This window comes from Numida meleagris, chromosome 1 (assembly GCF_002078875.1).
Source record: "Numida meleagris isolate 19003 breed g44 Domestic line chromosome 1, NumMel1.0, whole genome shotgun sequence".
NCBI lineage: Eukaryota > Metazoa > Chordata > Aves > Galliformes > Numididae > Numida > Numida meleagris.
In genome coordinates, this window is record NC_034409.1 from 94,447,247 (window position 1) to 94,467,447 (window position 20,201).

Genomic DNA, 20,201 nt, shown 5'->3' on the forward strand with positions numbered 1-20,201 from the left:
TGGAAGTACTATTTATTACAGATTTTGTTTTACAACGACCTGACGCTCCTTTTGTTTTAACACAATTAGTGTAACTGGTGAGGAATGAAAATGTATCTTTTCCATATTGCCTACTCTCTGCCAACATCTGTAGCTGATTTTTGCTAGTAACATTTCCTAGCATTTCAGAATGGAACTATGATTGCCTATAGTGAAGTTGCGTAAGTGCAAAACAGCTTTACCTCCAGCATAATTAATGTGAAACCAGCCATAATGTGATGGTGGTAATTCATCTCCTGCTGTATCCTGTCTGACAGTGACCAGTGCCAGGTGCTTCAGGGGAAGGTGAGAGATTTGAACATTAGAGATTTGTGTTTTTTTCTGCCCGAGGATATTATGCCCACAAATAGCTATGTAAAAAAAGATTTCTGATACAGTCATGAGCCAGCAGTGTGCACTGGCAGCCATGAGGGCAAACCACATTTTGGGATGCATTAAGCACAGCACAGGCAGCTTGTCAAAAGAGGAGATTCCCCGCTGCATTTAGCATTGGTACAGCTTAACCTTGAGTACTGTGTGCAGTTCTGGGCTCCACCATATAAAAAGGAGGTTAATGTCCTTGAAAGTGCCCAGAGAAGGGCAACAAAGAGAGTAACAATGCTGAAGGCATGTCCCGTGAGGAGAGGCTGGGGACCCTTGGGCTATCCAGTCTAGAGAAGAAGAGGCTGAGAGGTGACCTCGCTGCTCTCTGCATCTCTGTGAGGAGGGGAGGCAGAAGGAGGTTGCAGAACACTTCTCCTGGGAACTAATGATGGGAGGGAACAGCACAGAGCTGCACCAGGGTGGGCTTGGGCTGGGCATAAGGAAATGTTTCAGTACCACAAGGTTAGTCAAACTCTGTAACAGGCTTCCTAGAGAAGTGGTTAATGCCCCATGCCTGTCAGTGTTCTAGAGGCATTTGGACAATGCCCTCAATATCATGCTTTAACTTTTGGTTTGCCCTCAATGAAGTAGTCAGGCAGTTAGACTCAATGGTTTTTGATAGTTCCTTCCTGCTGGACTATTCTTTTCTGTTCTATTCTATTCTGTTTGATTCTGTTCTTCTCTTGTAGCAAGCGCAAATGGCAGATTTGAGTAACTGAAACTTAACAAATTGAGTAAAGGAAAACAATGCACATTTCTAAGACTTACAAACTGTTATAACAGCAGTTATAGCAGCAGATTCTCTCTTGATTTACCGTTAGTATTAAGCTTGGTTGTGTTGCAGTGTTTCCTTCCTTTGAAGTAGAGCTTGTGAGCTTGTGGGGGTCAGACAAGATGTTTCTAGTGGTATAGTAATGTTTTCTAACTTAACAGAATGGGAACACATTGTTCTAAAGGTAAATGCTACAAAAATGTCTAACAGAATAAATCTTCTGTTATATAGGTGAGCCAGTTGTGTTTAAGTACTTTGTAGGAGGAATTATATTATATTTAAATAAAAAATGTCCCTTCTGTGTATATTGTATTGATTATACTGCCCTACACAAAAATCAAATGCAGTTGAAAATGGAAGGAGGTGAGAACATATATGTCACAAGTGACTCTACAAGGATATTATACCAAGGCATAAAGTATTGGGAATTAAGAATATACTGGATATGTAATTGTCCCTTATAATATAGTGCCCTTGGAAAGAAGAAAAGACTTGTGTGGTCTCAGTAGGTGAGAGAAAAATCAGAAATGAAGACATTTAAGAAGTAAGAATCATGAAGGTGAAGACTGTGAGACAACAAATAAATAACACCTCACGTAAGAAAGAAAAATACATCAAACACTAAAACCTTCAAAAATACAAGCTGGGGGCTATGAAGTGTGCAATGAATAAATTGTATGTGGCATGTTCTGATACTGTTCCTTAATCACTGTAAATGAGGATCACTGATTTTCTTCCTCCAGTATTATTTTGTTCCTCTTTCTTTCAGGAAATATTTCTCGAGAAAGATGTATGTGTTAGGGAATACTTTTGAAATTGAATGTCATCTGTATTTAGAAGTTATTTCATGTAGTATCATAGTCAAATCCTGAATTCTGTACCTATTTTTTACTTGGCATACTTTCTAGTAAATTAAATGTGGCCTTCACAGGTACTGGACTTCAAGTTTTGATTTAAACTAATTAACGTAAAAGCTACACATTTTTAAAGAGGAAAAGTATATTCCTGGTGATTGTTACGTAATTATTGATGCATTGATCAGCTGGCAAATGATAATTCTTGTTTAATGATCATGGAATGCTGGTTTCACTCAATCTTCTAAATGCCTATCCACAGACTGCATTACTCCATTCAGTATTCTAAAAGACTGGATAAGGAGAGGAAAAAAAAAATTGCTGACCTACTGTCACAGAAGATAGAGAAGCTGGAAAGGCAGACACATTGCTTCACATGGTAGTGGCCTCAGCATCAGTGCACATCTAGTTAATATATAACTGCGACAAGTACTGATCTAGTGATACAGTAACTATTAGAAGAATGAATTTGTGCTCTCTATGCTGTCTGTATTTAGCACACAGGACAGTGGTATCACTAGGGTATTACTCTGAAGTATTCAAAGCAATTAGCAAAAATCCAAAGTGTTTTCCTGTCTTTTTGTTATAAACCAAAATACAATACTGTACAAGGAAACAATGATACAATAAAGTTTTGCTGCTGGGTACTGAGTTACCTTTTACATTGTACTGTTTCTCTTTAATTGTTAACATGTAATCATTTTTCAATATGTTTTATAAAAATCTTCTGTATTGCTGGTTTCTTATACTGATAACAAGAGTCTAAATTCTGTTTATTCTGTGTTGATGCAAAATGATTATCTCGTTAAGTTATTGCCACAATGAGGTTTGGGTTGATTTGAAAATTATCACAATGCCCATACTGTCAATATGGCCAACGTAGGAAAAAAAAAAAAAAAGAAAAAAAAAAGAAAAAATAAGGAAAAATAAGGTAAGTCATAGTAGATACAATTCAGTAGATCTCAACTTACAGTGAAATAAAAGAGACTTAAGACTGTAAGCAATAACTTATGAGGTAAATTATATTCTATAAATTATTTAGTTAATTGCAGTAGCTCGTGGTTGTGAACTGTATAGTTTTGCACTGAAAAAAATTTAAAGGGAATTTCATTGAAAGTATAGTGTAAGCGAACAGAATGACCTTTTCTTTTTTCTTTCCTCTGTGGTTAGCCGATTGTATAGCAAATTACAACAATCAGCTGGACAACAAGCAGACAAACCTGATGTTGCCTGAGTCAACTGTATATGGTGACGTGGACCTAAGCAACAAAATCAATGAGATGAAAACCTTCAATAGTCCAAATCTAAAGGATGGAAGATTTGTCAGCCAACCTGGGCAGCCCACTCCTTATGCCACCACTCAACTCATCCAGTCAAATATCAGCAATAATGTTAACAATGGCAGCGGGGATACGAATGAGAAACACTGGAAACCCTCTGTTCAGCAAAAGCAAGAGGTTGCACCCATACAGTACAACATTATGGAGCAAAACAAATTAAACAAAGGTGAAGAGTTTTTAGCTTGTTTCTCCTCTTTAGGCATCAGAGGAGTTTTGACCTTCTGGTGCTGGGAGTCTAAAGCTTTCAGGTTCAGCAGTTACAGACTTCTGTGGTGCTTTTAGATGTCTTCCTCTTTAGATATAGAAATTCTCAGCTAACAGTGTCAGAAAGTTAATTAGCACCACAATAACCTTCAGATATTGAATTTATTATAACAAATAAAAAGTTGTATCTCTAGAAAAAAATTATATAAAATATATTTCCTATGGATTTGAGGTTAATTTAAATTTAATAGTAGTGAAGAGATTGGTTAAGGCAGAGGCCACATATTTTATTCATAAGACAGATGCATGGTAGTTACATTATACTCTACCTTAAATTTTAAATAGGTCAACCTACTCTTCCCAGTCGTAGATGGAGACTAATTAAATCTACATGTTCATGTAAATGAATGAAATTTTGCATATCAAACTCTGTAAAATTGTATTGTATTGTACACTGGGGACAGAAATGGAGCTATACAATTCATTTTAGACCTGTTCTTAGGAAGCCTTCCATTCACATATTCAGAGGCAATGCTACTGCACACAATTTTGGAAACTAAATTCCTTTGTTTCCCTGACTGAAGTCTGTGGATCCAGAAGCTAAAAATAAATTGATTTCAGTGTTAATGTGAAACATCAGAATGTACCTTTGTGGCCTTGAGGGCATGTGGGAGTTGGAAGAAATAGGTATGTGATTTCTTACTGGCCCTCCAGGCTACCATGCAACCTCTTTTAATAACCTGATTTGCAAAACAGTGTCCCTAGGAACTGGACTCACTCTAACTTTGAACTTTTTGCATGGATTGTTGTAACTCAAGTGGTCGCATAGTGATAAGTTATCCAGTAAAAAGATGCACGTCATTACAGGAATGTTGATTCATCTACCGGATCTATCTGCTCACACAGAGTTCAAAAGGCAATATAAAACATGACACCTTCCCTTGACGTAAACATTTCAAAAGAAAATTCAATTTTTGTGGCTCTTTACTGGAGGGTGAAAGCTGTGATTTTTTTTTGTAATTATGTTCTCTTTCATGAAATGTGTATTACATATCTGTTTTGGAATTAAAGCATGTTTTGGTTTTATACCCTGGAAGATACTGCATCTTTCAAACTGTGTATATTACAGCTGCATATTCTCTAGCATATTGTAGTGTGGAAGGCCCCCTTAAAGCATTGTCTGCTGACAGTCATATATATACATATTTCAGAGTGTTGATTTACTGTTTATCCTCTGTGTAAACATATGCAGTATGTAGAGCTTCAGCGTGGTCTGTGGAATGCAGCTAGGCTGAGAAACTATTACAGAATACACTCTGGTGTGGAATTCATCATTTTGCTCTTTTTCCCATGCTTACATTATCACAAACATTTCTGCAGCAGATGGAGACTGGATTCTTAGTTTTGTTTATTTTTGTTTTCTTTTGCCATTTTATGAGTCAATATTCTGATCTTGGATTTCTCATTTCCTAAGACAAAACCATCTCGCTGACAATTATACCTATAGCTTTTGTGATGGGAAATAACCATTTTGATGAGTTAAATGCTGTGCTTCATCGTTGCTACTTTATGTCCAGTGGTACTGTTTATGACACAGTTTTATTTGCCATATGAAGAGTAACTCAGCTCCTTTATGTTCTCTGTAAATTATAAATACTTTTTGGCATAAAAGTACTGTTTTCTCAGATGAGCATTTTGCTTCTGAAAAAGTTTTGGGGATCTGGTTGCCAAATCTTGATTGAAAAGTAATATATTTATCAAATGCTTTGGAACTGGAGAAAGCGGATACTGTAATAGCCATTGGCAAAAAGATCCCATGCATTGCTAGGACTTGCATGAGCCAGTATTATCAGAAATCTTCTTACAAACAGTAGATATTGAATGAAGACCTCTTCTGTTGTAAATCAAATTCAGTGGAGCTGCGCTGTTGTTCCAGCAGACCATTCAGCCCTTGTAGTACAAGAGTGACTCCTCTGTGGGTTTGTCACCTTTGAAATAAAAAAGTAGCTACCGCAGTCCATTGGCTGCCTTGTATGCATAAATTAAGCAGAAACCATGTGAAATCAATCAAGATGACAGTCTACTCATATGCAAAATGCCCACATAGATCTATATATCCACTGAGACTTAATCATCACAGGGGCATTGCCACTATCCTGTGCATAGGATTTCATTTTACTTCATTTTTGCTATGGAGCTACTCCCGTGATTTTCCTTAAAATTACAGAGACAAGATAAAAATAAATCATGATTATAGAATGATTTTCCTTTCCAAAAAATCATTATTTGCTTCAGTATTTTCAGGAAATCTGCTTTGTGTTGTGAAGCAGATATATAAAAGTAGATCTGTTTCTAAAAGGTAGCATTAACTATACCGTTAAACTTTCAGATTATCGAGTAAATGACAGCATTGCTCCAACAATTCCATACAACCAGTCATATGACCAGAATACAGGTGGATCCTACAACAGCTCGGATAGAGGCAGTAGCACATCTGGTGAGTATCTAAAATGTTTTCCAATTGTTTTGGTGTTTGGACCTTCTAGCCATAGCACTAGTTACTGGACTTATAGAAGGGATGAGACATAGGAAAATTATATAGCACAGGGATGTTACACAGTGTGAAAACTGGTTCAGTAGATGCCTGTATTTTTGTTGCATTCCCATGATTGCTTAGTGCCATCTAAATGTACATTAATTGATCATCAAAAACTGTCAAAGCCATGAAATCTAGTAGAAGTTGGATCTCCTGATGCTGAAACCCTACTGGTTAATGTTATGATCTCCAGATAGAAAAGTCATGAAAAAGATTTTAATTTATGTGTTAACTGTTAACTTCCTTATGCTGTACTGACTCATTTTCCATCTATAAGCTCTGTGCTCCTGAGAGAATTTTATGCCCAGAACAGTCTCAAGAAACCTAAAGATATTTTAACCAATCCCATAAACTTTAAAAGAGCATTTATGTATACAACTATTTTTACAGATTTCAGTCACTATATATCAAAATATTCTTGTACACCATTCAAATGTAGACAGTAAATAATTCAAGTTAAATTTTATTTCTCCTAGGCAAAACACCTAAAAGTCCTTTGTGAAAATCTTGAAATGAAACTTAGCTCTTTGTACTGGGGAGTGCTGACCCAGGGCACTGACATTACACTCTGTGCTCTGGAGCAGCAGAATATGGTTTAATTGCTTCATGTATTGGCATTAACTGATAACTTTCAGCTTTTATATTTTGTAGAGGTGTGGGAGATTTTCAGAGATAAATCAGAAACAATGCATAGGGTTGATCTGGGGCTTTACTCTGAGTCTGGTACGAGCTGATGATAGGCTGAGCTGTGATCACAGTCACAGACTTGGTGGAGTTCTGCTAATCAAGGCTAGGGCTTTCCTTTTCCCTTTCTGTTCTGTTGTCTCCTTTGATAACCTAGTAGTCTTAATCCTAACCTGCGCTCTGTCTCAACCTATTACGACTGAGGTTGTGTCTGTGGATGAGTGGAATTCTCAGTGACTGGGGTTAGATGGGTGAGCACGGCTCCTAATTCTCCCAGCTGTTCATGGTGTTTGTGTGGGAACCAGCCTCTTACCTAGGTCTACAACATGAGAATATTGTGCTGAGTCTCCCCAATGACTTTAAGATCTGAAATTCAGAATGAAGCATTTCAGGGTATGAGCCCATGCATATTAAAAAAAGAGAGGGTGATATTCTCCATGCTGACACCTATTATGGTTATTTTAATGCTAAAAATTTATAGTCTTATACTACATACTCCAGTGGGAATGAAGCAAGGTGACCAGAGTAATAAATTAATTGTGCTGAACTTAGTATATGTCATGGTGCTTAGGGAAGAGAATGCAGATGATGGTCGCCTTGGGATGCTTAAGGGTCTTGCTTGACATACTGATACACCAGAAAAATAATTGTGCATAGCAAAAATATACTGATAGTACACTGATATCTGACAGCTAATGTGGGACAACTATAGGCAGAACTACTGTCTATAAGAATAGAAAAATGGAGGCAGCAGAAGTGAGAATAACAAGCTTCCTAAATCTCACTGCAACATATTTAATCTTGTGTTCAGGATTAACTATGAAACTATAAAACCATGTCTCAGTTGAAGAGAGAAACAAGAAAACGTATTTAAAAATATGGTGACTTTATCTGCAATTGAAGAAGTAACGGTAACAAAGAAGGAAAAAATGTATACAGAGGAACAATGGTAGAGTCCCTTCTGATCATAACCACGTCCAGAGTTAAAATTCAAGACCACCTGAATAATTGTTCTTATTCAAAGTTACTGTAATTGTTAAAGCTGCATTGTTCTATTATAAGCTATAATTTCCCAATTTCCCAGTAATAGTAGCTGAAAACATTTGAGCTGTACTTCATCGATCTTTGTTATTTTAGTTCTGCCAGCAATTATTTTCAACTGCACCTGCCATTTAGACTAAAACTGGCAATTTCATTGTGCCTAAAATGTTTCAGCGGACAAGTACAAATTACATATATTCAGTGACTTAATGCAACAGTGGAACTTTAATAGATCATATCTGTATCATATTGTATTTTAGGTTCCAGCAATTAAATAATATAAAGGCACTTTGGAAAATATGTCTACAGCTCATTTGTTTTAGATGATAATCTATAACGTAATTAATAGAAGTAGGAAGCTCACTCTTAATTATACTGCTTGTAAAATTATTTTATGGTTTTATCATATTTTGACTATTTATTAACAATTCAACTCTTGTATTCTGTGTGTTTTTTTCCATGCTGTGTAAATTTTCTAGTTAAATTCAACTACTTAAGAACATGGAGTAGTTCTGCAAAGAATGCACGATAACAAACTGGTGGAAAAAGAAGGAATACCAGTTTATTCCAACTCATCGCATCAGAAAATTCCTAGAAAATTCAAGAGAACATGGGACTTTGTGTATTTTGTTTTTTGAAAGCACGGTGGTTAGCAGTTATTTAAAAGCATTACAAATACGTACTACTTTTTATTCACAGGGAGTCAAGGGCACAAGAAGGGTGCTCGGACTCCAAAGGCACCCAAGCAAGCTGGCATGAACTGGGCAGATCTTCTTCCACCCCCTCCAGCACATCCACCTCCCCACAGCAATAGTGAAGATTACAGTCTTTCAGTGGATGAAAGGTAAGAAAGATGAACACATTGTCCATTTCTTATTGTAATTGTTAGGTAATTTAACAATAACTTACTCTACAAGCTGGCATTGAAACAGTTCTTTGGTACCACTTTGGTGCTGCTCATCAACTGGCTGTGGAGTATCTATTTAAAGAGATTTCTTAATGACAGTGGTGTACATCCAGTCAGTACATCCTTCCTAAGCTGTTTTCAAGAGCACATATAACAAGGATATTTTTTTTCCTGGGCTATTTATACATGTATCAAATATGCTAATTACACAGTGAAAATATAAGTCCTTATTTTCTTAAAAAATTAATTTTAGCTATGACCAAGAAATTCCATGTCCAGCCCCACCTGCAAGGATGTATCTGCAGCAGGATGAGCTAGAGGAAGAGGAAGAAGATGAGCGAGGTCCTACTCCACCTGTCCGAGGAGCAGCTTCCTCTCCAGCCGCTGTCTCCTATAGCCATCAGTCAACTGCCACTCTCACCCCTTCTCCCCAGGAAGAACTCCAGCCCATGTTACAGGACTGTCAGGAGGATCTGGGACACATACAACACCAACCTGAACGGAGGTGTGTCAATGCAAATGCAGTGAGGAAGATGTGACAAAAGTCATCTTGGTCCCACTGAAAATTCGTATGGAATTCAGTGAGGCCAGGATTTTTCCCCTGATATTTAATCCATTAACACCTAACTTCTGATCCAGAATACTAGAACTATTTGTAGCCTAAGAAATACATAATTAAGTTGCTTTATTATTATACCACGGAAAGAAATGCAGTATATCACTTTACGGTACATACAATGCTGACACAAGTTAAATTCACAGACATCAGGATATTAAAGTGATATCGTTAACACAGCTTACCATATAATTACAATTCCATTGTTTCCAATAGATTTACTGCATTATTACCATAAAATAGCATGCATTATTTCACAGTAACTGTGCAATTAACTTGTCACACATATGTATGAATATATATAAATATATAATTTATATAACCTATAGATTTTCCTCCTCTCATAAATCCTAATACAGTAAATTACTGCTTGCAAAATTGTCTTAACATTTCCTCCTAACCTCATTTAAAAGAATGACCAACATTAATAAAGATAGATATTTGTTACAGGGAAATTTTGTTTCTTCTGTGAGTTGCTTTTAGTGCAAACTACTTTGCATGTATACTCTCGCAGATTCTGTTCCATAAAACACTGAATTCTGAGTGAGGCTTTATATGTATAATGCTTACTTGTCTTGCTTTTTTATAATATGATGCAGCTTTTGCATTCAAAATTATATTCATTTTCTCCAGTGGTTTGCACATATTGTTTATAGTCATAAGGATACCAACCTAACTGTGATATTACTGTCATACTTTCTGTTTTGAGAAAACTACAGGCTTTTTGTGAGCAGACTGTGTAACTTTTGATTTTATTAGTATAGCTTACTGGACATTTATGGATGTATTTTACAGATTGCTTTTTGAAAAGTTAGTTCAATTTTTTGTGTTTCCTTCTTTAAGTAAGCAGTAATTATTAATATTCTTTTTTAAATGGCTAATAACTGCTTTTATTTTTATTTCTTATTTCTGCTTGATCTGCTTTGTTTTGTTTTGCTTTTCTTTATCTGCTATAGTAACACTTGTGCTGTTTATCTTTTTTTCTTCCTCCATCTTCCTGAATCTTTGCAACCACTCTTTTTATTAGTGGCTGGCTAATAATATTTTCCCATAATTTTGAGCAGCTCTAATATGTAGGAGCACAAAATTGTTCATTTTAAGCACTTCTGTACGCAGGGTTATTTAGGAGTTAAACTCGCTGGATGCTAATAAAAATTGAAATACTAAATGAGTGTCCTTCCAGAACCTCAGATTATGTGTTTTGGGAAGTGAGATACACTGTATGGAGTAGGCATTGGAGCATACGTATGCAAACACACATAAACAGAAAATTCTCTCAGCTTAACAACTCAAGGCAGGTCACCATCAATATATTCAAAAGTCATTGAAAGAAGTCAAGTTTCATGTTCCAGGATATTCCAATTTAAGCTCCTAGGGCATATTATTTACTCATTGAATTGATGGAAAAAGTAACAGGTCTTTATTCTGTTCTTTCCTACGATGGTTAAGCCTAGTTTTTCTGAAAGTCTTAGCATTGTTAGTGGGTAAGTTTGACTTTTTTATCTTATTTACTTCTTCAAACATTGTTTTGCTTCTTTTTGCTATATCCATTGCATCACTTGCAATGGCATTGCTGTTTTGGAGTTGGATGTGTTCAACAAATGTACTCCATTCTGGAAAGAAGTTTCTGTTTTGAAAATGGTGTGACAATGCTTTCCAGTTAAAAATGCACTGAATGTTACCTGTCTGCATTGTTTTCATATTTTTTTGCTAAGTGGTAGTTTCATAGTGAAAATAATGCCAAAACTACTGGTTTCCATACTTTTTATTAGTAGTACTACTTTTTGTAGTCCTGCTGAATTATTATCTCAATTTCTTGTGAAAACCAGGTGACGATGATTGCATACTGTGACATGTCTCTGTCTGATCAGCTTGATAAATTTATAGCGAAGACTGGACAAGTAGCGGAAAAACTAAAGATTAATGGGATAGCAGAAGATGTCAATTTTAGAGTTAAGATCGGAGATGAAGTCACTACTACAGCAAGAACCACTGCATCAGATAGAGTGGACCAAGTATTGTTAATTCTAAATGCCCATGAACAGCTGCTCTCAATTAGCCTATCCTTAAAGGCTGGCAGGCACACTATATTTTAAAAATGCTAATGTATTTTGTGGTCAGTTGCCTATCTGATAATACTAAAGCCTAGAGAACAGGAAGACTGGCAAATATCTTGCAAGGACAGTTGTCACATGATCTTGAAATTAAGGCAGTAAAACTGTATTGAGCAAGGTCTCTAGTCAAATGCAGGCAGAGCTTCCCATGTTCTAATGGCTTCTGTTCTTTTTTCTTCTGTGAAATGGTTATTGGTAGATATCCCTAACTGATTTTGTCTTCATTACATTTAACTTCATATCGAAAATGAAAGTTGTGTCTAGATAATGCAATCCAGGGAGGTTCCAGCTTGTTCATGCCACAACATATTAATTTTTTCCTTGCTAAATTTTACTTTCAAAGTTAGTATTTCGTTTCTTAAAAGAAAAAGTTACCTGCCAAAAAGAAAAGATTTAAATTCACCATCCATTCAATGAGATAATTGTGAAAATTTTAAATAAAGGAAAAATAACTGGAAATTTTTGCAAAGTGGACAGCAGTATAATTTCCTGGTAAGCAAAATCAACAGTCTGGCAATTGCTGCACAAAGTATTTCTTTCTTTGAGACAAATGATAATTAAAGATCATGCCTGTGGCCCTGTAAAGAAAACCTGTTGGCAATGTTAATGCCTGGGACTTTAGAGAGAAGTTTTAAGTAAACAGAATGTCAAAATAATGATATCTAATACTCTTTAAGTTTGAGACATCATTACTAATGATTCTCAAGCTCAAAATTAATTAACCAATATATCTACCTGAATTTTGGTATCCTTAAGATGTAGCATTTCAGTAGATTATTCTTTATTTATATTACCACCTAGGCCAATTTGAAAATTAAGGCAACATCAGTATCTCTTTTGTTATCTTTTTGAATCATTGGGGTGGGTAGAGGGAAGATGTTTTTTGAGTGACCTGTTTGGTTAGAGGTATCTGTTGACGCCTATGGTTTCAAGCTTTTAGAGTAATATACTAACACTTCTTCTGCTCGTACTCTCAAGTGCACACAAAAGATTTTTTTAATTAGTCACATAAACACCTCTTCTACTACCTGTACGTGAATGACTTCAGGAAACAAGGACTGTTCTGCAGCATAGGCTGATTTCCATTAAAATCAGTGCTACTTATTTTCATCAATTTACTATTTCCTCTAGCTATGTTATATGACTTCAGTTCTTCTTACCCTTGTATTTTTATGCAGACGTCAGCCTGTGAGTCCTCCACCCCCTCCAAGGCCTATCTCTCCACCACATACCTATGGATATATCTCAGGGCCCTTGGTCTCTGATATGGATACTGATGCACCAGAAGAGGAAGAGGATGAGGCAGATATAGAGGTTGCTAAGATGCAGAACAGAAGACTCCTTTTGCGTGGCCTTGAGCAGACACCTGCCTCAAGCGTTGGTGATTTGGAGAGCTCTGTAACAGGATCCATGATCAATGGCTGGGGTTCAGCTTCCGAAGAAGATAACATCTCAAGTGGGCGGTCTAGCGTTAGCTCTTCAGATGGATCATTTTTTACCGATGCAGATTTTGCACAGGCCGTTGCAGCAGCTGCAGAATATGCTGGCTTGAAAGTAGCCAGACGTCAGATGCAGGATGCAGCAGGAGGTGAGTCTGTCCTGTATTTGGTATGAGAATGGGAAAAAAAAAACTCCATTATGACACGTAATTATCCACAACCACTTCCTAAAATCCTATTCTTATATTTGGAAAATCAGAAAGGGAAGGAGGGGGAAATTCTCACTAGTGGAAGATGCAGAATAGGACTTTTGCTGAAGCTGTTCAAATAAATTGCCGCTCTGTATTGTTTCACATAAGTAGTTCCTATTTTTTTGGTCTCGTTGGTTGTTGCCAAACCTCAGCCGTGTTCATGGATTTCCAGCCAGAACTGAATGAGCCTAGCACAGTCTTGCCTAGCCGTGCATGACTAACAAAGATGTGGAGCAAAGTTTGGAAATCACTGCTTTACATAAAACTGCTTAATCAGAGGTAGTGGTATGTGTAAATATGAAAATTTTTGTTATTATAATATTTTTTCTCCAAGCTCACTGCTTTGATGACCATTTTTTAAATCCCTGCCACAATTTACATCAAACGCTTCCTCTGGCAATGAATTGTGGGAAAATTTACAGTTTCAAAAATATGACACTTTCATTATAATTAAGTGTGCCCTTACTCTTTTAGAAAAGTTTCCAGTCAGTTCTCTTCTCATAGGGACTGTTTTTGCTAAGGGGTAATAAAGAAAAAGATTACAAAATTATATCCTTTTACCAATGGAAGGCTCCAAGTATTTTCAGTCTCCCTTCGTGAGAGATTTAATCTCTGTATTGAAACGTCCGTATAAATACTAAACCTTCAGAGTCTTATTTTCCCTTTATTTGAAAATATTTGTAGTTGTTTTCCATTTCATATTTCATTATTATCTTTTGGAGAATGCTATTTAAACTCTTACTGCTGTATTATTGAGATGAACTGGGTTTGTGCTGATTTCAAAATTTGACAGCTGTTATTAGTTACAGTTTATATGATAGATTATGAATATGCAGGAAGACCATTTCTTCCTTTTTTCTCCTGAATCACCACTGAAGAGATTAGTGTTTTGCTGTATGCTTTGCAACATACCGGTTACTGGCAATGCTGGCTTTATATAGGTAATCAGTTACTTGACTAGGCCTGATGGATGTTGTTATAGTTCAGCTAAGAAATAAGAATACTACAGTATGTAATGCTAATTTCAAGCAGATCCATGAATATTTTTTCAGTCCTGTTAAATTGCTAAACCTAGAGGATTGGGGGACCCTGTCACAACTGTGTCCACACTGACTCCATGGATTTGCAACATTCCTCTCTCGTTTCTGGTATCCTCTCTGAGTTAACAGTCCTTTGTTTCATTTCCACACAGCTGTTCATCATGAGGAGTGAGAGGGGAGGTAATTTAGTAATTCTGGATGAAATCCTGGCCAATTGAAGTAGGTGGCAAAACTCCCATTCGTACCCGTGGAGCCAGGATTTCATACATTTTCTACAAATACATTCATGCAAATGTATGTGTGTGTTTGTAAATTTATGTATTTAGAAAAGATTTTTTTAACATCTTGTTACTAAGGGTAAATAATTTTGCAGCAGTCGAGTTCATGCAACAGTGACTTTTATGTATTGATATTACCTGTACCTGACTGCACATCCTAAAAATGTGACAATTCTTATCTGGAAATAAGCTATGATAAAATGCTAGTCATATATCCACAATGCATTCTTAGTAATTCACTCAAAGCTGGGGCTATCTGTAGCTAAGGCCTGCTGGAGACTTGCTCTGCTTCTTGTGTAGGGGAGCGCTCTGTGTCTAATTCCAGGGGAGGTGAAGCCCATTTTGAGAGCGAAACATTTTGTATCCTGTGTAAGACTGCTGGGCTGGAGGCCTGTCTGTGCTTGACGGTGTATGGATCTCTGACGTCTTGAGCAAAAGCTCCCGCTACAAACCAATTGGATAGTTTACGTGGAGCTAAGCCTGCCTATTAGTAGGATAGCAAATGTTTTTGCTTAGTTATGTCTTACTCTAAAACTGATTACAGTAAGGATGAGAGTATTAAGAGAATTATGTTAGTATTTTTTCAAGTGCTGTATAGGCAGCTAGTTCTTACATGGAAAAAAGAGAAGTGTGAAGCATCTTATTTTGGATGAGAAAAATAATAGCTATTGTTCTGTAACAATTTGCAGGCCGTAGACATTTTCATGCATCACATTGTCCTAGACCCACCAGCCCTGTGTCTACTGACAGCAACATGAGTGCTGTTGTAATACAGAAGGTCCGACCTGCCAAAAAGCAAAAACACCAGCCAGGACATCTGCGCAGAGAAGTCTACACAGATGGTGAGTCCACTGAAATGGGTGAAAACGTCAGTGAACCTTTCTAACTATGCATTCAGTGTATGTGTGTGAAATTTTTCCACAGAGATAACATTATGTTTCAGAATTCAGTGATTTGTGTTTCCTGTTGCTAAACACAGTGAACAGATTAATCATTTTAAATGCTGTGGTTCCTTAATACTGTACATTGATGCTTCCACTTGAGAGCTTCGCACCTGTTTTCTGTAGTGTCCTAATCGGCTAATTACCGTCATTATTTAAGAGCCCAGATAGCATAAATAGTACAGTCATCAAGAATAATGTGTCGTTAGGATTAAACCTTCATTCCCATGACTAAATATTAAAGCATCCGGAATGTATTTTTTTCTCAAAAAAAAAAAGTATATCATTCAAATGATGGACAACAGAAATCAATGAATCTTAATCCTGACCACAGCATTCTTGCAAGCAGTTACTTTGTGAGTAGGAGCAAAATTTAATCATCTTCTCTCATGCCTTCACACACAATATCAACTCTTGCTGAAAAGGTAGTGCTTGTATTCCCTTGGGACCACAGAAGGATAATGCAAACATTGTGATGTTGTCTAGAGAGAGCCTTTAATGAAAATGCCTCAGGTGGTGCAACTTTTATTAAACCACTACCTTCCAGTTTTATAAAACAACCCAAGGGCTTTGTTGGAAATTCATGTAAGATAAATTCTCAAAGACTTAACCCATCTTGTCAAGTTTGCTAAATTTGCTAACTGGGGGAGGGGAAAGAAAGGCATCATTCCTCACCTCCTGGATCTCGGCAACAACAATCTGATTAGGACTTTCATTACCAGGCTGAATTTTTTCAAAAAGGGGCATCATTTGCCATTATCATATGAAAGCCTAATATTATAGATCCTTATCCAGGGTTACTAGAAGGGAGTTTTTAGCCACTTCTCCTTATGATTCCTGCCACTTGACGAAAAAATTTAATACAAAGCGCACAGCACGATGAGCAGAAGTAATTTAGCAATGAGTGGTTGTCCGTGCTATTTTCTGTACTTTATTCTGAGTATTTTCTCTCACTAGCATCTATCAGATATTAGACTGCATTAAATACTGGCATGACACAGTGCACCTGGGCCTCTTGGCTTATGCCCAGGCCCCTTCTGTCAGTGAGACTGAGCTGCTGGAATATTATCTGATTTCAAGAGGTTATTACAGTGGTTTTGTGTGTGTTTGCTTCTGTGAAAGGACAGCGCAAGGTGTAAATCCCAAAACTGTTTCAGAAATGTTACATTTATTACACCCCTGCAATGGCATTTTTGCAAGCTTTTAAGTACATTTTATCAGTTTTTACTATCTTGAAAAGAATGTTCTTAACTGAATAATTGGCTGGGCATCAAACCTTGGTATAAACACAACACACCAGAAATAAAATCTGGACAGGAGCTTTATGTGGTCATTTTCTTCTAAAAAGGGAATAAATAAAAGGAGGACCTGCATTGGATGACAGGTTTTGTGAAAGTAATTATACAAAGTTAAGTCATAGAGCATTGTGATTAGGTGTTGCAACAGATTTGTCAATCGTGATCAATATTTGTTTTGTGTTGCATAGCACGTGCTTACTTGAGCGTATTTTCTAATTAGAGAATTTCTGCTAACCAGTTTGGTGTGCAGTGCAGGGTGGTCATTCAGAACAGCAAATTATGGCTTGAATTCCTGCAAGCGTGATAAAGCCGAGTTCAAAGGTTGAAGGGCTTTCTTTGATTTTGTTTTCCTGTTGTTTTTGTTGTTGTTGTTGTATTAACCTAAAACAATTTACATAAGCATGTTTGGAACCTTACTGAAGATTGTAACCATTCACTTTAATAGCTACAGCTGTTACGTATACCGTCCCATTAGAATTAGCTATAAAATAACATCTACTAATTGTTTTTCTGAAGTGGAGAAAAGTGATATGGAAATGTGAATGAAACATTTGAACACAATTGACCTTTCCCAGATCAGCTTAGGCTTTTCTGCTGTCTTGATGTCACAATGTTGCTTATCTTTTTTATGAAGTATTACCTATTCTGAAGATTTTTTTGTTTACTCAGTGGGTGAGCATACACGTTTATAGTAGAAGAAAGCTGCCATTCTTCATCTAAGCATTTATTGCTGTCTACAGCCATAAAGTAAATAGTGAAAAGAGAAAAATGCATTACTTCATTATTTTCTCAACCTTTAAAATTGAATTTACTTTCACATATAAAGAATTTTCTACTGTTCCCAAAGAACCTGAATTAGTATCTGCTAGCAGTTTGTAGAAATACTTGTGTTGGAAAGAATTTACACAGTCAGTGAAAAGGATATATAAATAAGTAAAGTATCTGCAGTAACAGTTGAAGAATATTATCAGCATACATCATGTAAGACTCCATACATTTTTTCTTTGTACAGCAAGATTTGGCAAAGAGGTTGGTATTTCTGAAAGTGTGTCTGTTACTGCTGTAGCAGTACAAGGTCTACCACTAACCCTGTACAGATAATAACAATTTTGTATTCTCTGCTAGCATAAGTTCAAAACAGTTTCTCCTTTACGTGAAATGAGATATTAGCTCAGTCTCTTTATTCTTTGACGGTCACCCAGGTGGTAAAACGTTCTCCATATTTGTTGCTAAAAAATCTTTGCTCAGTAGGTGGTAAGAATTAAAATGTATGTTTTTTTTAATTGCTCTTCATTTAGCCTTTTAAAGGGTTAGTTACTAAGGGTGCATTGCAGGAACCAGCAGATGCATGCACCTTCTCAACCTTATCTGACCTACTTACATATTATATTTAAGAAACCAGATTTTAAAATAATATTGTCTTTTCTAAAACATTATATATGAAAGTCACTTCTCAGCTGTGGTAAATTTAGTCATCACTAATTTCAATCCTCAGAACTGTAAGCATGTAGATTAAAAAGAAAGGATAAAAGTCCTTTGTAGTTGCTTAGATTCAGTAGGTTTTTCAGTATAAATTATGTCACTGATGCTGTTCACATGAGATTTTAAATCCTGACTCCTTTTTAAATCTTTCAGTGTCAAAGGAAAAAATACTAACATTTTCACAACTAACTGTTCAGGTCTGCAACTGAGGTATTTAGCTGTGCTATCAATGACATGACATTAGGGCAGCTCACAAAAGGCAACCGAATATTTACCTCATCTTGGATTTTCACTTTGAAATATAAGCCACTGTGCATGCCAACATCATTTGTACTTGTTTATGCCTCTGCCTATGTCACGTGAAAAAACCTAACCTGCACAAATTTCAGCAAGGTAAAAAATAAGCAGGAATGCATTTCTTACCTCTATAAAAAACATGCTTTTTATTGAATAATAATAATTTTTGGATATCTGGTCTCTTTGTAGTCCTTACTTCTGATTCAGATATTTGCTGATGTTGATTTTGTTGCTGAGGGAGGTTTTATGGAGTGAAAACTGGTTTAATATAAAAACATGTAAATACACATGCAAGTAATAAAATAAAAATAATAGTAACCCGCTGCTTTTATACATCATAATGGGTGTCTATTTATTCACCCAGTTATTGTGTACATTTTGAGTCATGTTTCCTTAAAGATAAAGCATGAAAATAACTTTAATACGTGAATAATATTATGTGAGGTTATTACATATCTAAGAATCTGAAATGATCTTACAAAGTGAGGAAAAATCTTGAGTTTTGCATGCCTGTATTAATATTTAATAGAAAAAAACCACTCTATCTTGTCAAGTATTGCATCAAATCTTTGGCTACTGTTTTCTTCAGGATATGACTGCAGGAATCTACATCTCTTAAAAAAGAGATATCTAATAGGCCTACTTCCCTCATTTATCACTGCTTGCAATTTTTTTTCTACTTATTTCTGATATCTTCAGTGCAAAACTAGCTTAGTAGATTCTATCTCTCTACTGTTTTTCTGCTTCTCTCATGACTCCTATATCTGTTTTCACTTAGAATCTTATTGAAAATAGTCATCCACCTTTCAAATGGCACATATGGAAGGTTTCCCCTGCAGACTACGCATGCTTTAAAATGGCATCCGTTGTTTTTGCTAAGTGGGAAGCGGTACAACAATAATAAAGAAACATGAATGAAGCATGTGAGCACTTCTGACCTTTAGCAAACACTTCTGAGTTCTCTATATTGGTTTGACGTTGCTCTGTGATTTATTGTTTATTCCTTACAATGGAAGCTTCCATTTTCCTTTTAGTAAGAAGTGTGCCAGTTTGTACCAAAGGAGCCAGATTGAATCTAGATTTTCTCTGTGATCTGAGCTGTTAAAATAAATACCACAGGGGTGTAATAGTGTTGACCTCAGAATTTTTTTTTTTCTCGGTACAGGATTCTTCTCAGTAAGGAGTACTCTGTTATAATGAAGATTTTTATAGCTTCCCTGCAGGTTGCAAAAATGTTCTCAAAAGAGAATATTACTTTTCTGTAGTTATTGTACTATAGAGCTACTGGTATTTTGTGAAGCTTTTTTTATATCAATGTATCTTTCTTTTTTATGGTCAAGACTTAACACCTCTTTGTTCATTGTCCTGTGTGGCTGGATAGGATTCTTGGATAAAGTAGTTTGTTCCAAGTTATATTTTATAGGCAACAGGAAATATGCTGATTCTGGCCTTTGGTATTAAGCCAGTGCACTGGCATGCCAAAACTGTCGGAGACTGGCTCCAAGAGTGACTGAGAATGTAGATATTAAGTATCTAAACTCCTTTTATTATCAGAAGGACAATTCAGTGCTCTGATAAGTAATAAAGACAGTCAGTGGGGAATGTGAGACACAAGATATTGCATGAAATTCTGTGGTTCCAGAGG

General features: G+C 36.2%; 1 protein-coding gene across 9 annotated transcripts in view; it reads left to right on the forward strand.

Annotated features, from left to right (window-relative positions):
* ROBO1 (roundabout guidance receptor 1) overlaps positions 1–20,201 on the forward strand; it is a 715,672-nt gene that overhangs the window by 688,842 nt on the left and 6,629 nt on the right. For 7 of the 9 annotated variants that reach the window (XM_021403057.1, XM_021403047.1, XM_021403097.1 and 4 more), the window contains 6 exons: positions 3,199–3,534; positions 5,962–6,069; positions 8,593–8,737; positions 9,054–9,305; positions 12,709–13,118; positions 15,228–15,380. In XM_021403057.1, coding sequence (XP_021258732.1) covers positions 3,199–3,534; positions 5,962–6,069; positions 8,593–8,737; positions 9,054–9,305; positions 12,709–13,118; positions 15,228–15,380 — 1,404 coding nt within the window. The remainder of the gene's footprint in view (positions 1–3,198; positions 3,535–5,961; positions 6,070–8,592; positions 8,738–9,053; positions 9,306–12,708; positions 13,119–15,227; positions 15,381–20,201) is intronic. The other 2 variants (XM_021403091.1, XM_021403103.1) reach the window with 2 other exon arrangements.